Source organism: Juglans microcarpa x Juglans regia, chromosome 8S, assembly GCF_004785595.1.
Source record: "Juglans microcarpa x Juglans regia isolate MS1-56 chromosome 8S, Jm3101_v1.0, whole genome shotgun sequence".
NCBI classification, from domain to species: domain Eukaryota; kingdom Viridiplantae; phylum Streptophyta; class Magnoliopsida; order Fagales; family Juglandaceae; genus Juglans; species Juglans microcarpa x Juglans regia.
In genome coordinates this window covers 403,179-420,952 of record NC_054609.1, presented here as the reverse complement: position 1 = coordinate 420,952, position 17,774 = coordinate 403,179, and the positions used below count along the sequence as shown (strand labels likewise).

The following is a 17,774-nucleotide window of genomic DNA, read 5'->3' as shown; positions in this document are numbered from 1 at the left end:
AGAGCGGTACTGCGTGCATAGTATATGATTCATTGAATAGGGCTCAGGGCTTAAATCGAGTTATTATTTGACTAATCACCATTCAACGAGCAGTTCCACATTTTTAAAACGAAAAAAACAAATGAAGGACTCGACTTTATCCCTTTTACCAGATAGATAGATGCCTACTCCCAAGAGTTCATGGAGCTGCATTCCTAGCTACCAGTCGAACGAGGCCAGAAGGTGAGCTGAATTTCAACAAGCCCATTCTCCTTTTCTTCTTCTCTCTCTTTTTCTTTTTTAATATATAGCAACAGACATCAGAGAAATACTGTTGAAATTGAACTTCCAGTTTTATAGAAGGGTAGCTGGAAGTATAAATAGATGGCGCTAGGCTCAGTTTTCATTGACCAACATTCTCAACCTATCTGATAATTATATTTTTATAAATTCTTATATCAAATAAAATAAATAATTTAATTTTTTTAAATTTTAAAATAATAATAATATTAAAAAATAATATTTTATTCAACTTTCAACCGAGTTCAACCTAACCTTAATTGTTATCATCACTCTAATATTCAGAAAATTCTAACTTCACACGGTCTTCTTTGTTATATATATATATTGATGCACACACCCCATACGGCACTTTACACGAATTGCAGAGAATTAAAGCCTTTGTCACTGTTCTCGTCTTCCTCTTTAATTTGCTCTCTCTTTACTCTGCCAACCGAGGAAACTGCTTCTTCTTTAAAAAAACAAAAACAAAGATTTGGTTGGATAAAAAGCATATATTCTGGGTATTATCTGCATAAACTAACATGACTATGACACGGCTGCCTTCTTCTGTTTCCACAACCAAGCTAGCCAAGGTCGGTCGTCTCCTCATCGTCGGAGCAGCAGGTTTCATCGGCCAGTTCGTCGCAGAAGCCAGCCTAGACGCCGGCCTACCCACCTATGTTCTCGTCCGTCCGGGCCTCTGTTTTCCTTCTTCTAAGACCCACACTATCAAGTCTCTCCAAGACAAAGGCGCCATTATCTTGCATGTAAGACTTTCTCCATTTTTCTGCAGCATGCGCGCACAAATTAAACACACACACACACACATATATATATGTATGTATGTATGTGCTTGATATTGTATTCTTTGCTTCTTCTTTTATTTTATTTTATTTACAGGGACTGATTAATGAGAAGGAATCCATAGAGAAAATACTAAAAGAGAATGAAATTGATATAGTAATATCAGCCGTGGGAGGTGGAAATATACTGGACCAGCTCTGCTTGATCGAGGCCATCAAAAGCGTTGGTACCGTTAAGGTACGTTTTATATACGACACTCATCTATCCATCCGTCCGTGACAGAATTAAAGCACTCAAGGACAGACACTTGGGCGTATCATTATCCTATACCCATATGTGTGTGCAAATTACACATACGGTAAAGAAAAAGATAAATTTGCAGACTCTTTTATAATTACTAAATAAATGGTAAACGGTTTGGACGCAGAGATTTCTGCCATCAGAGTTCGGGCACGACGTGGACAGGGCTGAGCCGGTGGAGCCAGGGCTGACTATGTACAAGGCGAAGCAGAGAGTGAGGCGTTTGGTGGAGGAGTCCAATGTCCCTTACACTTACATCTGTTGCAACTCTATTGCTTCTTGGCCCTACTACGACAACACCCACCCTTCTGAGGTTCTTCCTCCTTTGGATCGTTTCCAAATCTACGGTGACGGTAGTGTCAAAGGTCAGATGTCTGACTTGTCGATCTGCGTGCCACCTATTTTTATATATAATACTCAATTTCCAATGCTATCTCGTTATCCTGTTATTTTAATTCAGTAGTTTGTACAAGTGTATATACTGACACTGACTCACTATTAGATTGCTTTTGAATGTTAAAAGTTCAGTTAAATTGAATTTTTTTATAAATAATAATGAATTGAACGGTGAAAAGAATTATATGATATTATTTAAATTGAATTTAAAATATATTTAGATGTTAAAATATGTTTAATATTTTTTATAAAAAATTAAAAAAAATTGTGAATATCACGTATAAAGATATTTTAAATTAAAAAATATTATGATTCTTAATTTTTGAATTGTGATGAATTTAATAATTTAAAAATTAAATATTTAAATATTAAATTTAACTTAAAATTAGAGCTGCGTTTAAAATCAAACGCAGTCTTATTCTATTATTGTCGCGGTCTATATAAATATTGACTCTATTTTTGTCGCGATCTAGTGTTTTTCTAAATGGTTTAACTCTTCTTTCTTTATCTTAAATTTCCAACTGAAAATGAAAAGGACTTCAGATAATGACATCTCCTGTTAAACACTACTTTTAACTGTAATTTTTTTTTAATGTTTTAGTTACGAAAAAATTTTATAAAAATAAATTTATAAATTGATGCGGCTTAATGCAGTATGTTAGATTATAAAATTATTTTTATTATAAAGTAAATTTAATGTATCATACGAATCTATGTTAGTTTTTGAGTTTAATTTTATAAGATATATTTGTAGTTATATCACTTCTAAAAAAAATTATTGTAAGTAAAATAAGAGGAATGTTATGCATTAATTACTATTCACTCTCACATTCCACACTTATAATTTTTTTTCATAAGATGTAGGGGTATTTTTTTTATAGAGTAGAGTGTTAAGTAGTGAATAGTAACTAATTAGAAAAACTTTTCATAAAATAAAACCAACTTCTGAGAAAATTTTTTCTATTTTCTTAAAAGTTATCTGTCAAACCATTGACAAGAGTCACAAGACGTTTGTCTTGGATCATGCATATGAATGACCATAATTATATATGTTAGTAAATGACAACCAACCAACCATTCAAACTTAAGAATATTAATATAAAACCCTACCTCCTCTAGGGGAAAATATGAAAGATTAATTAATGCTTTATGCTTATAATTTACTTATAAGAAATTAATAATAATAATAACAATAATAATAATAATATTTTTTTCCATGTGTATGTATATGCAAAACATGAAGTTCTACTAGTTTTTGTTGTACTTACATCATGTTGATCAGTTTGCATATGATTAATATTGCTTGCAGCTTTCTTTGTTGCTGGCACTGACATTGGTAAATTTACAATGAAAACTGTTGATGACATTCGAACCCTCAACAAGTGTGTGCATTTTCGACCTACCTCCAACTTCTACAACATCAATCAGCTTGCATCTTTATGGGAGAAAAAGATTGGAAAGACTCTCCCTCGAGTCACCGTCACTGAATCTGACCTTCTTGCTGCAGCTGCAGGTTCATCATTTTGTTTGTTTTTTTTTTTAATAATTTCACATATAAATACTTGAACCTTGATGTCACCATTTTCAGTTGTTAATTTGTCAGAACATTATTTTGTAGAGAATTGTATTCCTCAGAGTATTGTGGCATCGTTCACGCATGATATATTCATAAAGGGTTGTCAGATAAATTTCACAATCGATAGCCCTCAAGATGTTGAAGTGAACACTCTCTATCCAGATGAAACTTTTCGAACCTTGGATGAATGCTTCAATGACTTTCTTCTCAAAGTAGACCCAAAATCTATGAGCAACAACGAGACTCCTACTGCCAAAAGTCCTATGGTTGAACCTATGACAATTACTGCAACATGTGCTTGATCATACCACAAGAACACGAGGGTAATTAAACTGCAAAGCAATGGGAGATCTTGTTCTTTATTTCTTTTCTTTTCTTTTTTGTAGGGGGGAGGTGCTAATTGCTAAGAATTAGTTGAAAAAATTGGGAATTCAATTTGCCTATCACATTGTATCATGAATTCCTTGTCATTTGTTGAAGGATCTCGATCGCGATGGCTTGTAGCTACGTGTGTATAAGCCTCGTGATCATATGTAAGTAATTTCTTTTGCCTGCAACTTATGCCTTCAAACTTTAAATTAACTTATCATACTCCACTTGTCCACTTACCTAAAGATGTCCCGATGAAAAAGAATATGTTGCTCAATCCACAACAAACGAATCATCACGGTTTTTCTTTCAAAGAAAGTAGATCATGGCTTTTCTTTTCATCCATTTAGTGTATGCATAATGAGTGGTCACCATGTGTAAATCAGATCTAACCTATTCATTTAGAGGGTTGTTAGAGACACAAAGGGATCTCACACACTGATGTGGATCAGTGTGCCACGTCTTTTTTTTTTCCTCTCCCCTCCTCCCCGTGCCTCTCCCCCCTCCCCATTTCCCTTCTCCCCATGTCGTCGCTGTTGTCGCCTCTCACCAAAGTCGCCGTCAAAGCTTCCTCGCCCCTCGCTGACGTCGCTACTACATCCCTCACCTTTCTCGCCATTTGCCGACATCGCCCTTCACCCTCGCCGTGTATGGCACTATTTCCTTGCGCACAGGGCCACTGTTCACAATCCTAGTGGACGGGGGCCGTGGTTGCAAAGTCAGAAACCACCGACGATTCAACTAGTCTGGGTGCACCTTACCGTGCATGGCGTAGTTTCCTTCTGCATGGCGTGGTGCGCATAGGTCCACTGTTCATGACCCTGGTGGATGGGGGCCGTGGTTGCGAAGCCATAAATCACCGGCGGTCCAAATGGTGACTGCTGACGAGTCAACTGGGCTTACGGCGTGGCGCTGCGAGGCATCTGTTCTCTTGGTGGAGTTGAGGGGGTGGGGAGGGGTAAGAAAAAGGGATAGGGAAAGGGGGAGGAGGGGAGAGGCAGGGGGGAGGGGGGAGAAAAGAAGAAGAAGAATGAGAGACTAGTAGTGTGCCACATTAGTGTGTGGCATTCCTTTGTGTCTATAGTGTTTTCTATTCATTTATGACATCCATCTTTCCAACTTTCTTCTAAAGAAAGTAGATGAGTAAATAATTATGGTGTCCATTTCTGACTTTTGGACTTTGTATTTGAGTCCAAAGAAAAGAAGAATATGTTTTGCAACTTCACTAGAATCATTAACTATTACCTAAACACATGGTTGTTTCTTTTCTATACATCGTGCAAGTACTTTTTCATTTGGGCATAGTTTGGTCTGTTTACACTAGTTTGTGTTAGGTCTATATGTTTCTAGGAGCCTAATTTTGAAATTTTCTATTACCCATTTGTTTACTTATGTATAAAGTATTCCTATACCATAAGTGAGGATTACTACTAAAATTGAAATACCGTCCTTTTTTTGTATAAATTGCACAATACAATTTATATACAGTTTTTTATGTGATGATTTTTTAAGGATCAGTGAAAAGTTCTTGATGCAATATATAAAACTTACATAGTGACTAAATAATGACATTGCCAAAGTCAAACTGCTTGCTTAATCCAAAATACAAGCAACAATGTAAGGTTTTGGAGGAAGTCCTTCCCTGGCCTTCCAGCCTGACTTGAGACTAAACATCTTAAACAACCAGTCGTTCTTGTATAGAGACATGACAAATGGAGTATTTTTTACACTTCTCACAACTAGTACTAAAAATGCAATAGAGAATTTTTTTTTGAAGTAACCTAGGAGTACTATATCATAAAATGGAGAGAACCAACGACGTAATATTTGGTAACCAATGTGAGATAAGTTATTTATAGGATTCTAAATTATATTTGGTAGTTGTATATCTAACAAAGTTTTAAGAATTCAATGACAAGAAAGTATATTTGAGATTCTACGCTTACTCTTGGTTTCTTCCTCCTTTTAATAGAAACAATGCCCCCGTGAGAGTGGAAAATACCACGTTCATATGTAGCATAATTAAGGAAGTTAGCACCAATATGAATGGAAATGGTTAAAATGGATGTTGGTAGGGTAAGGGTTGATAGACAAACCAACAACAAAGTGATACCTGCATGGGAGAACGACTGCATTAATATGTTCTTCAAAGCATACTCTACATAGGCTCTTTTATTGATAGAGTCATCAAACTAGTATGTAAAGTAAATCCTAAAATATTTGGAAAGAAGATTACTAGCACAAGAGTTGACAAGAACATGAAAGGGCAAAAGCATGTCGCAGCTGTATATCCATTACATCACAAGACACATCAACATAGAATTAAACCATGCATATCAACTGATTACATCCATGCATTAATTTATTATAGAGAGACCAACTCATTTCTTTTTATATTCTGGGGTTACTGTGTCTACAATTGTGTTATTGGTAAGTCATTCTTGTAGTTTTAGTTGATGGTTTTGAGACCAATACTTAAAAATAATTTAGGTGAACATATTCACACTTAGCAATTCTAAATATTATATTTTGAAGCATTTCATACTCTTGCTGGCTAAACTTTGTAACCTCCGTTTGCTCACAAAGTGCAGGTTATAGTCTTCAGGTCTGAGATGAAAATAATCAAAATATTATATAAAGATAAGTCAGTTGGTATATAATAGAGTTAATATTGCTTACAAAGTGTAGATTGTAGTCTTCAGATATGAGATGGAAATAGTCAAAATATTATATTGTAATGCCCCAATGGAAGACTCAAAGCACATGGTCTATACTTCAAAATGACTAGTCAATAATACAATTGGAGTCCCATCGAAGCCTTATAAAGAGCAAGAACTTCTCATTCTCAAGTAATGTGGGGTCCCACACACTACCTACCATTATTCTTATCATATGGGGTATCATATATATAAAGATAAATCAGTTGGTATATAATAGATTTAATATTGTTCACAAAGTGCAAGTCGTAGTCTTCATATTTGAGATGAAAATAATCAAAATATTATATCAAGATAAGTCAGTTGGTATATAATAGAGATTTAATATTCAAATAACATCTAATCAGGCTGAGAAACAGATATGCTGCAATGTGGACAATTCAATGCAAACAAAAGTTAGAAAAGCAAAAACCAGGGTAGCAACAGTGCAGTACCTGAACGATATGGATCAAGCAGGGATTGGCAACAACCATTTTTTTTTCCTTTTTAATTCATCTGAATTACTTTATCAAACTACATAGACATTATGCCAACATACCTCATCTTTCATGGCTGTCCTATAAAATCTTGAAGGCACAAAAATGAGGCATTATGTAGATGAATTGGAGGAGGGTGGACATGAGAGAGTTTTTAAGGGAAAAACCACAACAACCCTACCAGTGACATAGAGATAATGTTTTCTTCACGAAACCAAAGCTAAGTACTTCAATACCACACTAGAATGACAGATAGTATAAACTGTATGATAAAAAAATTACGATAAAAATGACTAGTCTAAAAACCATATTATGCATTGCATGAATGCTAAGCTCTAGTATGTCACACACACAAGCATGCACTTGAAGTACGCATACAACCAATTTAGGTCCACATAAACTTGAACAAGGAAATTGTGGCTCTTTGAGTTGCTCTGATAAGTGAGCAGCTAAGCACATAATGAAAATTGCTTAAAAAAAGATGTCTCGTGAAAGCTAGAAAATGCAGTGTAGAAAACACTTATCCAGAATTCCCAACATTATAAAGTCTAGCTTGTTCCTCTCGACTTTCTTCATTAATTGACCACCAACCAAGAACTTATCATAAAAATGAACCACAAGTAACAAATATTGCTAGAGTAGTAGCGTCTACATTTTGTTTGTACTTTGTATCTGTGCAGCTGAAATTCCAATATAGGCCTAAATAGAAATGTAATACCCCAAGATTAATAGGAGATGGTGGCATTGTTTGGAAATGACAAGTTCTTGCTCTTTATAATAATTTTAAGGAACTCTAACTATAACATCAACTAGTCCTTTTGGAGTGACATATGTTTTTTGGGAGTATGTTCTTGAGTTTTAGAACATTACCTCAATCCATGGTGCAAAACCCCAAAAGAGTTGCAAGCTTTTGTGGTAGACCAGTGTGTTCTTGAGCCCACTCTAGTGTGAACTGAAAAGACAAATTTCTCCACCAATCTTTATGCAGCAAATAATACTCCAGCTCCCTGCAACAACAAAAGAGGAGCAAAAGGAACGAAGAATGATATATGTCACCATATAGTGTTCCCTAAAAGTGAAGCTGTAACATAAATGATGACAATTTAAAGGAAGCTCAAAAGTATCAGCAAATAGGAAGTTTTGTTCTTGACACCTATTATACCCTTAAGCGCAATCCAATCTGATGCTGGTCTTTATCAGATGAAATCATTAAGCCCTGTTTGGATTTAGAGATGATCTCATCTCATCATTACAACTTTCTCAAATTCTCATACAAAATATAATAAACAATTCAATTTTTTCAAATACCAAGTTCAAGTATCTAATATACATTGAAGATGAACACGACTATCTAATGTGAGACTGCCTATGAACTGCAAACAAGAAAGGCAAAACATTCTTCAATGCTGTAAATGAATTAACAACATTTATTTCAAGACACAGAGAGTTACCGTCATCAAACTTTAAACATTTTTTTGTAGGCAAAACCACGAAAAGAATGCATGATGAGTATGAGAATGATATTTGTACTAGCACAAGCATTTGGAAAAAGTGATAAATTTAAGAAGAAGCTCATGTTGTAAGGGCGCTTGCATTTGCATCCCATACTCATGATTACAAGTTGAAATTCATTTGTATCTAGTACATATGACTATTACAGTTTCACAAGAATCACACCACCCATATGAAATTGGCTTTAGTAGCACTTTGAGAATAAATTTGAAAAGGCAAATCTAATAATTGTAATTGGACTTGGAGAAGTTTGTAGCAGCAGAATGGTAGTTTTCTCATTATACCCTTTTTCTCTTTTCTTTTATTTCTTTACAACTTTCCCCCCTTCTGTAGGTTCCTTATATTGGCCTTAGCCTCACCTACGAGTAAGCAATGCCTAAAGAACTTGAAACTACAAGAATAAGAAAATCTAACATTAACGGAATCTCAACTTTAAATAAAAGTTAAAAATATCAAAAAATTCTGAAGCCAATGCATGCAACTACCAACAAATCTTATATTTTACACAAAACCCGGATTAGTCTTTACCTAAATTTTAGAGCAATTCTGGGAATTCCATATTCTAAGCAAAATAATTGTATTGAAAAAGAATTGATCACAAATTCAGAAAATGAGTACCTTTTGTTCGCGGAAAAGAAAATATAATATAAAGGGAACATGAGAAAACGTATTGTATTGAGAACACAAACGGCCCAAAACTTGTAATAGCTATCCAAAGAACCCAAAATTTCTTCCATTTTCTCGACAACCAAACTGAAGGGAAAACCAATTTTCATAAAAAAAAGAAATGGAAAAGAAAATCACGAACCACTAGGAGTAAGGCTCGACATGCTAAAGTTGAGCGCAAGCAAGAGAGTGAAGGAGAAGAGCAGGCCGTATTTGTGCCACAAAGGTTGAAGAGACTTGGTCATTCTCCTCCAACTCATCACCGATTTACCATCCTATCAACCAACATTTCCCAGAAGCATAAAATAATTGTCGAGACAACAGGAACTGTACGGGCACGAACATAGAATCCCTTTTTCGATAGTTTAAAGAGACTGAAACCAGAACTAAATGAAGAAGTGGGAGGAGATCACTTGAGAGGTACATATATTACGGTAGTATCTTTGATTGAATTGCACACGCCATCAAGAGAAATGATATTTTAAGCATGGAATGCGTAGTGTCCAAATCAATTTTTAAAAAAATGAATAAATATAGATCTATATAAAAAAATTATTATAACGAACTCTATTTTTTGTTTAGAAGTAGTATACGATGCTTTCTATCATTATTCTATTATTATTATTATTATTATTATTATTATTATTATTATTATTATTATTATTATTATTATTATTATTATTTGTGATGGATTAACGAGTTTCTAAAAATCTGAACAGCCACCAAATCAAAACCTGTGCAGAGGGGCTTCCCTTCCTCCTCCTCTCTCCTTTATCCATACTCCCTCTCCTCTCTAGCTTTCTTTTTTTTTAGTTGTTTTTTTCAGGGCTAAGTATGGCAAAAGACCGATTTGCTACTCTCTGGTGTCCGGCCACCACCACGTGCCTTACCTCAAGTTTCCCAAGGCACCGATCTTTCAAACGGTCGAAGTATTTCGCCAAACGAGCTACGTGTGATCCACATGCGTGGTCCAAAGTGGGCGCGTGAAATCCGCGCGTCACCACTAAGGGTGCTCTTCTGCTGTCACGCACAGCTTTTCTGAGTCCAGGGCCACTGGTTATTTTAGACCCGACTGATTGCAATACTCCTAGGGTGATATGTGGCTCTCACGCTCCATCATAGTCACTTTGTTTGTAATTTTTTCCTCCAAAATTGAAAATGCGGATCTATATTTTTCCAAGATGTAATTCATTTTTTTTTTGCATGTATTTTTAATTTCTGTTACGTCTTTAGTTTTAGATAAAAAAAATAAAAACAAAAAAACACATCGTCTTTTGGACTTCTGTCTATAGAGTGTGTCCTCTACTTTGTCTTGGATAGAGTATGAGGTTTGTTAACTCTGTCTTGGACAGAATTGTGCTGTCTCTTAGGTAGTCTGAGATAAGAGGTTTGCAGTATGGACTAGACAATGTCAGTCACAGTTGTGTACTGAGGAGCCATTAATGTTGTAGTTGACTTGTAATGAATATATCAGGTCAAAGTTGTAATATCCGTTATTAATTAATACAGTTTGTTCTATATAATTTTTTTTTTGAATAATTATAATCTTATCTCTAATTTTATTGTACCTTCACCTTTAATCCACGTATAATTGAAGGATAATTCTTGGACATATATAACAAGTACGTAATTTAATTAGTGTCTCCAAGAAAATAATTAATGCAGTTGATTTAGGTTTTTTTTTCCCTCTGAATTGGAATAATTTTTGAAAACTTTTACGTCATATGATCGCATCATTTACGTGTCTAATTAGCAACATGACATATGATTACGTCAATATTTAAACCTGTAAATTTTTATCACTTTATTTCTTAGCCCACTTGGACACAAACCTTAGACAATGGGACGGCATTCTTACAGCTAGCAAAAGCCCAAGTTCAATCTCCTTAATTTATAATTTTTTAAAGAATAATTAGATCTTGATCGTGCATGATAACCCTCAAAGTGATCTATTTTTTCAGTTCTTCTATACATATCATCTACTTATTCGATCGACATATATATAGTAAGAGCACTAAAGTTATTAAAAAAGTTCAAAACTAAATTTTAAAACATGTTTAATCCGACGTGTCATGTATCAATGTGATGGATATATATATTAATCTGATCCGCATGATCAGCTTGTATATAAATTGTTTTACATAACAAAACTCATGAAAGAATCGATCGGATCGATGTAATTACGAAATATATACGAACAATTTAACTAACCATCTGCATATATAGATAATTCTTCCGATTACGGCCTAAACTTACAAAGCGAAAAAATTAAGGACAAGAAATTAATATGGCCGTAGTATTTAATATTGGACCAAGATGATCACAACTCTCAAGCTGGTAATGTACATATAATATATATATATATATATTATATATTATATATATAGTATGTGAAATTTCGCTAAATCTCATGAATCATTACTTTCAAATTCAATATTAATGATGATTTTGCCAAATCAACGCACGCTGCTTTATCGTTTTAAAATCTATACACCCATATATATATATGATCAACGACGTACGTGCATGCATGCCTCATTAGCTAGGCCGGTTTTTTCTATCGCTTTTTCCTTCATTGTTCACTGAAAACCAGAGCTGGTTGGCCTCAGTGATGATCTTCGGCCGGCCCGTACGTACGTATATATGGCTATGGAGGAGGTGGCGCCGGTGGACAGGTGGTACTCATGTTGCGACGAAGCACATTACAAGAACAATATCGTCACTATTTTATGAACGATTATTCTTCCGCCAATATTTTGAAGATAAAAGAGAGAGGGATCGAGAGGATCTACAAACAAAGCAATTAATTAGCATCTGCAGGCTGCATGTTTGAGTTCAAACTGCATCAAAGAGCCCATGCATGACATATTAATTTCTATGACGTTCGGATTTAATATGATTTTTTTTCCTACGAATTAATTGATCATTCGCAAGTCATTTTCCTTCCTAACAAACAAGGCAAATCCTCCCTCCCCCCCACCCTCCCCCCCCCCCCCCCCCCCCCCCCACACCCCCCCCCCCCCCCCCCCCCCCCCCCCCCCCCCCCCCCCCCCCCCCTCTCAGTCCCTCACACATGATCATGGCACACAGACACAGACACATAATTTCCTATTTTTGGAAGTACCGATCGATGCATGTACACGAAACATAGTACTATCATTTCTGAATTGTTCATTGGAGGAAATAAATATAAACACACCAAATGCCACACTCCCAAATTAAAGAAAAGGTGAAAGAAGAAGACGAAAAAGATCACAAGAAGCTAAGGCCATAGTAAATCAAAGCGACCTAGCTATGTTCGAGGATATTGATATTAGTAGTCCTTTGTCTCTTAACACTCCCTGAAGAAGACTCGTCCCCAGCAGTCTTCTCCATTACTGCCTTCAGAGCTTCTTCAATTGAACTTATACTATGTTGTTGCTGTTGTTGTTGTTTCTCGCCGCTAGTACTACTCGAAATTGAATCCTCATCCCCACTAACCAACAGCACGTTCTTTACACGTCCCCCAAGTGTTGTTATCTCGGCTTTTAAAGTTCTTAAACGTAAAGATTTCAAAGTCTTGATTAGGTCAGGCAAGAGATCAGACCTGTCCTCGCAGCTAAGTGAGGCTTTGATAACAAACTTACCGTCCTCGTCCGATGTATCAACAGTTAGCTCATCCACTTCAGTGGGTACTGGATTCGTTTCCGCTATCAAAGAAGTCTGACGCTTAAGCTCTTTAACGTGTTGTATTACTTCCGCTAACAATGAGGCTTTGTCTGTCTATATCAGAAACAATATTAATTAAGCCGAACACAAGATCACAACGCGTACGTATAAACACGTGTGTGCGTGTGTGTATATCATCCTGAATGTCAGTGATATTTGCACTAAACGTGGAACTCAAGAGAGAAGAAATGGGAAATATATATTACATATATACATACAGACATTCATATATACAAACATATAGATATACCCATGAATGTGGTTTGAGTGTGCCGAAAGAAAAGGTGCATGGGCTTTTGAAGTTTTTCCTACTTTGATCATTCATTTTTGAAAGTGGGATTTTAATGGTGGGGTTTAATATAGAAGGTAAGGGATGGGTGCATAACAGGGATGATAGCTAGCTAGATTGTGATCATCTGGCTTCACTCTTTTTCATTACGATCATTTAACTTGGTTTGACTAAAATCCGGCAACAAATTTCGATGGGAAGCTTTTTTGTTTTTTTAACTACTGCTCCATGGTTCCTCTTAATTATCATACCAGGCGATCGACATCAACGCTCATTCCCTTTTTTTCCTCTTCTCGGAACTATCACAGGCCTCATGAGAAAGAATAAGCCGAAAGAAAAGATCAATAAAGATGGATAGAACCAAATGATAGGAAAAAAAGAACTAATTGCACAAAGGAAAACGTGACTACGCTTATATATAATGCACGTACGCGTAGCTAGCTAGCTAGGTTTTGGAAGCACATTACAAATTAAACAACCTGATGACTAGCTAGAATCTTAGGAAGATATACCTAAAATTTGATCTTTTAATTGAAAAAAGTTCATTGAGAAGTTATGATACAAGACAAAAAGTGTACAAAAAAGGTATAATTAAAAGTATATGACACCCTTAAAAATACATGTTGTACGCGTGTTGATACTTGCGTAATTTTTTTTTTTCCCATCGAGTTGATGATGCAGATTATATTTATTTTACTTACTTTGGTAGTATTGGGTAATAAGCTGCGAAGCTTTGCAAGATGGTTGTTGATTCTCTCTCTTCTCCTCCTCTCAGCTTCACTGTGACTCTTAGAAGCTGCGAGAGCCTTGGCATCCATGATTTCTTGGGCAGTCATCTTGCCCAACTCGGCTTGAAGCCCAAAAGGAGCTGAACCGGGTTGAACCACGGGCCCTAGGGTGTCAGATATGATTCGGAGATGGTCTGATGATGGACCATGATCATCATAGGCAAACTGCAGATGATCAGGAGGAGGTCTCCTGTTGAATAAACCGCAAAAGATGATGGTGTAGGAGGGACAATATTAAGTGGGTCGTGGTCTCGGACCGGATTTGTGGCGAAGTGGCCGGCCGGGCTGAAGGCGTGGACCGGAGGCAGAGGCCATGGCTGCAAGATTGGTGAAACTTGAGGGAAAATCAATCCTCTCCCACCTCCATATATGTCACTGTTCTGCTGTTGATGTTGCAACATGATCTGCTGCTGTTGTTGAAGAAACAACTGTTCTTGGAAGCTTTGTATCATGTTTATGTTATCGACAGTTTGAGAACACTCTCCTCGATCATCTTCCTTCTTCCCGCACATCTCTGATATATTCCTCTTTCTATGTATATGTAACTAAGAATATAGAACAAGTTAAGATCAATATAGAGCTTCTGGCCTCTTACGTATCATCACCTGCTTTCTAATTTGAATATGAAAAGGAGAATTCACAGAAAAAGGTAAGTAAGTTGGTTTACACTTCCTATAAAAGATAAGTGAGAAAGGATATAAGGAAGAGATGCTAGAAAACAAAATAGGACTGACCTTCCCAGGTATGTGATAGATGATCGTCTTGGTCTTGCTCAGTTCTCTGGAAAAGGGTAATTAGGGCATAGACTTCTCCAAATCCCATCTTCTATCTCTTTCACTTGGATAGGTTTTTCCTGCCACAGCCTTTGCGGGGATGATTACCCTTTTTATCCTTCGCCTCAACAAGGCTTTCCCTTTCTTTGGTGCTTTGTTGGCATCTTTTGTTTTGTACATGTAGGTAGGTGTTTTTTTTTTCTTTTGTGCGTCTGCACTATACTCTCACAAGTCACGGCCACTAACGACGAATTGATGTCATCCTCTCTAATTAAATGGTGCAATTTAAAACCAGACAGATACAACTTTTAAATATTTGTTACTGCCCGAAACTCCAATATTGATACTAGCATTAATCTAAATTGATAGTACTCTCGTTTCCCTTCTTCGATCGTAAGGCATTCTCTATCTATCTCTATTAATCAGCTTTCAGGGTGGGGTAATAACCAGAAAGTATTATACCCATGCATTAATAATATAAATTAACGTTTTTTTTAACTTTGCTATTGGTAATTCAGAGTACTGTATAATTATACTATCTTGCCCGCAGTTGGAGAGAGAAAGAGAGAAGGGCGGAGGATGGGAAACACAAGCACATTGTCATTTGTCGACCGACCAAAGACCAAAAAAGCTGAGGCCGCCTGAGGGTATCATCATGATAAAAGCCGGCTTAGCTAATCCTTTTCTTTCTTTTGGTTTTTAATTTATATATGTAATTGTTTAGGCCTTTCCTCTCCTATTAAGTCCTACCACGGTCAAGCCCCCACGTTCTATCTTTACTCTCGCTATGATCTCCACGCCACCCTTTCTGCTTGCCCAAGACCATGTAATCATTGTGTCTTGGAACACACTCCACCCCCTTCTATTCTCTCTCTCACTCTCACTAGGTAATTCTCCTCGAAGTTTCTTGGTTTCAGTTACATATGTATTAATGGCTGATCTTACTGCTCCTTTTGGAATTTATGTGATCTTTACCAAGGTGCGATAAGCTGGGTAGAGCATAATTGATGGCATGGCTTATCAATAAATATTACATGCGCAGCCTAGCTAGCCTTTCGATAAGAAGGATACCCGTTTATTTGATCAATTAAAATAATAATATTGGAGCACTAACATGAGTTAATTATAAATTTGTCATAAATAAACCAAGCACTCGAATGGACAATATTATGGAGCCATCTTAGTGCATGCTATGATATCCTAGATCTGTATAGTAGATCAGCAACATTTCATGTTATATATGCATCATGTGCCTAGCTAGGGCTGTCTCACATTATTATGTACATTAATGAATGAAAAAAAGTTAGAATATACTCTGAAACTTATTGCTTTAGATGCCTCAAGAAAGTTTTAATTCATTGTTATTTGCTATGATCATTATGCTCGGGAGAAAAATCACAGCTCGCCTTTTGTATTTCCTTCCTCTTTCTTTCTTTCTTTTCCATGGACAAATACGCTTTATGATCAATATCAGAATCGATAGTACTCTTCCATATTCGATATTTCATATCCAGACAGAATATATATAATTATATATGTCGTGAAAAGTGATTAATATATAGTACAAAACTATATATAATAATATCCTGTAATTCTTTGTTGACGAACGGATGATCTGACTGTATCGATCGATCTAAACTGAAAAGGCCACCACACTAATATACGGATCGATATTAACAGATCTCAAAGGCGCTCCTCGATCCGCAAACTGTCATCCTAGTTTCATAACATAAGTACTTCTAATATTCCTTCATTTTATCCGCTTGCTAGCTAGCGAGCTGCTTTAACATAATTCATGAAGATCAGCTTTAAATTTTGATCTTTTTAGTTCTTTTGTGTTTTATGTAAAAACAATTAAGCTGCAAAAGGCTCATGACCGGCAAGGTTTGGGTAAAGCAGCATATATATATATATAGCTATCGAAAGAAAAAGTGAAAATCATATATGCACTTAACGTCCCTACTTTGATTTCCCTTTCCGACATAATATATAATTGTCTTGTTGTCTTGATATATAGAAAGAGAAAGCAAATTCTTTCTTCTTCTTCTACTTACTTTTTTTCCCCTCTTCTCTAGCTATATATCTCAAGCCTAGTTTTAGTTTAAAGTTAGGATGGAGATGGCCTTTATTATATATACTAGTTATGATTAATTTATTATATGATTTATATCCAAAATAAGCCATATATATGATCTAGATGAGAATCCACATCAAAGTTCACTTCTTCTGAATTAAACTCGATCGCTCGGTACGTACTTCTTCTGAATTAATGTTCGTATATATGTTAATTTGGTCAACTCATGTAATGGTATATATTGCTAGCTCCACACACATATATATATATATATATATATATATATATATATATATATGTGTGTGTGTGTGTGTGTGTGTGTGTGTGTGTTAATTATATATACATATATTTGACATATTTGGCATATGTGCTATATATATAGGTCTTTATTTTCGACGTTTACATTTATCTGTTTTTGTTCATCTTTTGGTCTAGTCTCTAGCTAGCTAGCTAGGTAGGGCATATATATATATATATATATATATATATATATATATATACATACACACATACATATAAGCTTGGAGAAGCTAGGGTTTTTATTTTTTATTTTTTTAAATTATAAGGATCCCTAATTTGTGTTGACATGAGCTAGCTAGGCGTGGCTTCTTTCGTCTCCTTTAATTTTATCATATATGAATCTATCTTTTATTTATATTATTAATGTTATTATATTTTTAATAATGATCATCATATACGTGGGTTTCTTTTAGTACCCTATAATTCAAACATTTGATGATAGCTGCACTTCCACTCACATTACCCGGCCTACAAGAAAGCCATACATGCATTTGGTGGGGTTTATGATGACATCATGCCACCCTGTCATGACGTATTTTATATATCAAAATTTTAGTTCCTGATCTTATATATATATATATATATATATATATATATATATATATATATATATATATATCAATTAGCATTTCGAAGCAATTTCTCATCAGCTTTTGTTTTTTTGTTTTTTGTTTTTTTTTTAATGAGTAGTGTTTGAATTCTTTCCACATTGGATACTGAAGTATTCGGACATGATCATCATCATTAATATATATGATCGTCATT

General features: G+C 35.5%; 2 protein-coding genes and 1 long non-coding RNA gene across 3 annotated transcripts; 1 reads left to right on the top strand and 2 right to left on the bottom strand.

Moving 5' to 3' along the window:
- The first annotated feature begins 614 nt into the window (after window positions 1–614).
- On the top strand, window positions 615–3,894 carry LOC121244972 (leucoanthocyanidin reductase-like). The gene is made up of 5 exons (XM_041143229.1): window positions 615–1,028; window positions 1,162–1,302; window positions 1,493–1,730; window positions 3,071–3,274; window positions 3,380–3,894. The coding sequence occupies exons 1-5, from the start codon at window positions 804–806 to the stop codon at window positions 3,637–3,639; spliced, it is 1,068 nt and encodes a 355-aa protein (XP_040999163.1). The 5' UTR covers window positions 615–803; the 3' UTR covers window positions 3,640–3,894.
- A 2,059-nt stretch (window positions 3,895–5,953) lies between these two features.
- LOC121243968 lies at window positions 5,954–9,547 on the bottom strand. Its single transcript, XR_005936351.1, has 3 exons — window positions 9,220–9,547; window positions 7,770–7,980; window positions 5,954–6,313 (listed from the first exon to the last, which is right to left on the bottom strand). It is a non-coding gene; the product is annotated as an uncharacterized LOC121243968 (long non-coding RNA).
- Window positions 9,548–12,214: 2,667 nt separating this feature from the next.
- On the bottom strand, window positions 12,215–14,860 carry LOC121243848 (transcription factor bHLH30-like). The gene is given in 4 exon segments (XM_041141915.1): window positions 12,215–12,839; window positions 13,776–14,068; window positions 14,071–14,467; window positions 14,597–14,860. Coding segments are annotated over 3 exon segments (1,071 nt in total). The 5' UTR covers window positions 14,375–14,467; window positions 14,597–14,860; the 3' UTR covers window positions 12,215–12,365.
- Between the last annotated feature and the right edge of the window lie 2,914 nt (window positions 14,861–17,774).

Bases quoted from the DNA above. Each gene is read 5' to 3' on its own strand.
- LOC121244972 (XM_041143229.1), top strand. From the start codon at position 804: ATGACTATGACACGGCTGCCTTCTTCTGTTTCCACAACCAAGCTAGCC. The intron at 1,731-3,070 runs GTCAGATGTCTG...TATTGCTTGCAG, and splicing joins CGGTGACGGTAGTGTCAAAG to CTTTCTTTGTTGCTGGCACT. The intron at 3,275-3,379 runs GTTCATCATTTT...ATTATTTTGTAG, and splicing joins CCTTCTTGCTGCAGCTGCAG to AGAATTGTATTCCTCAGAGT.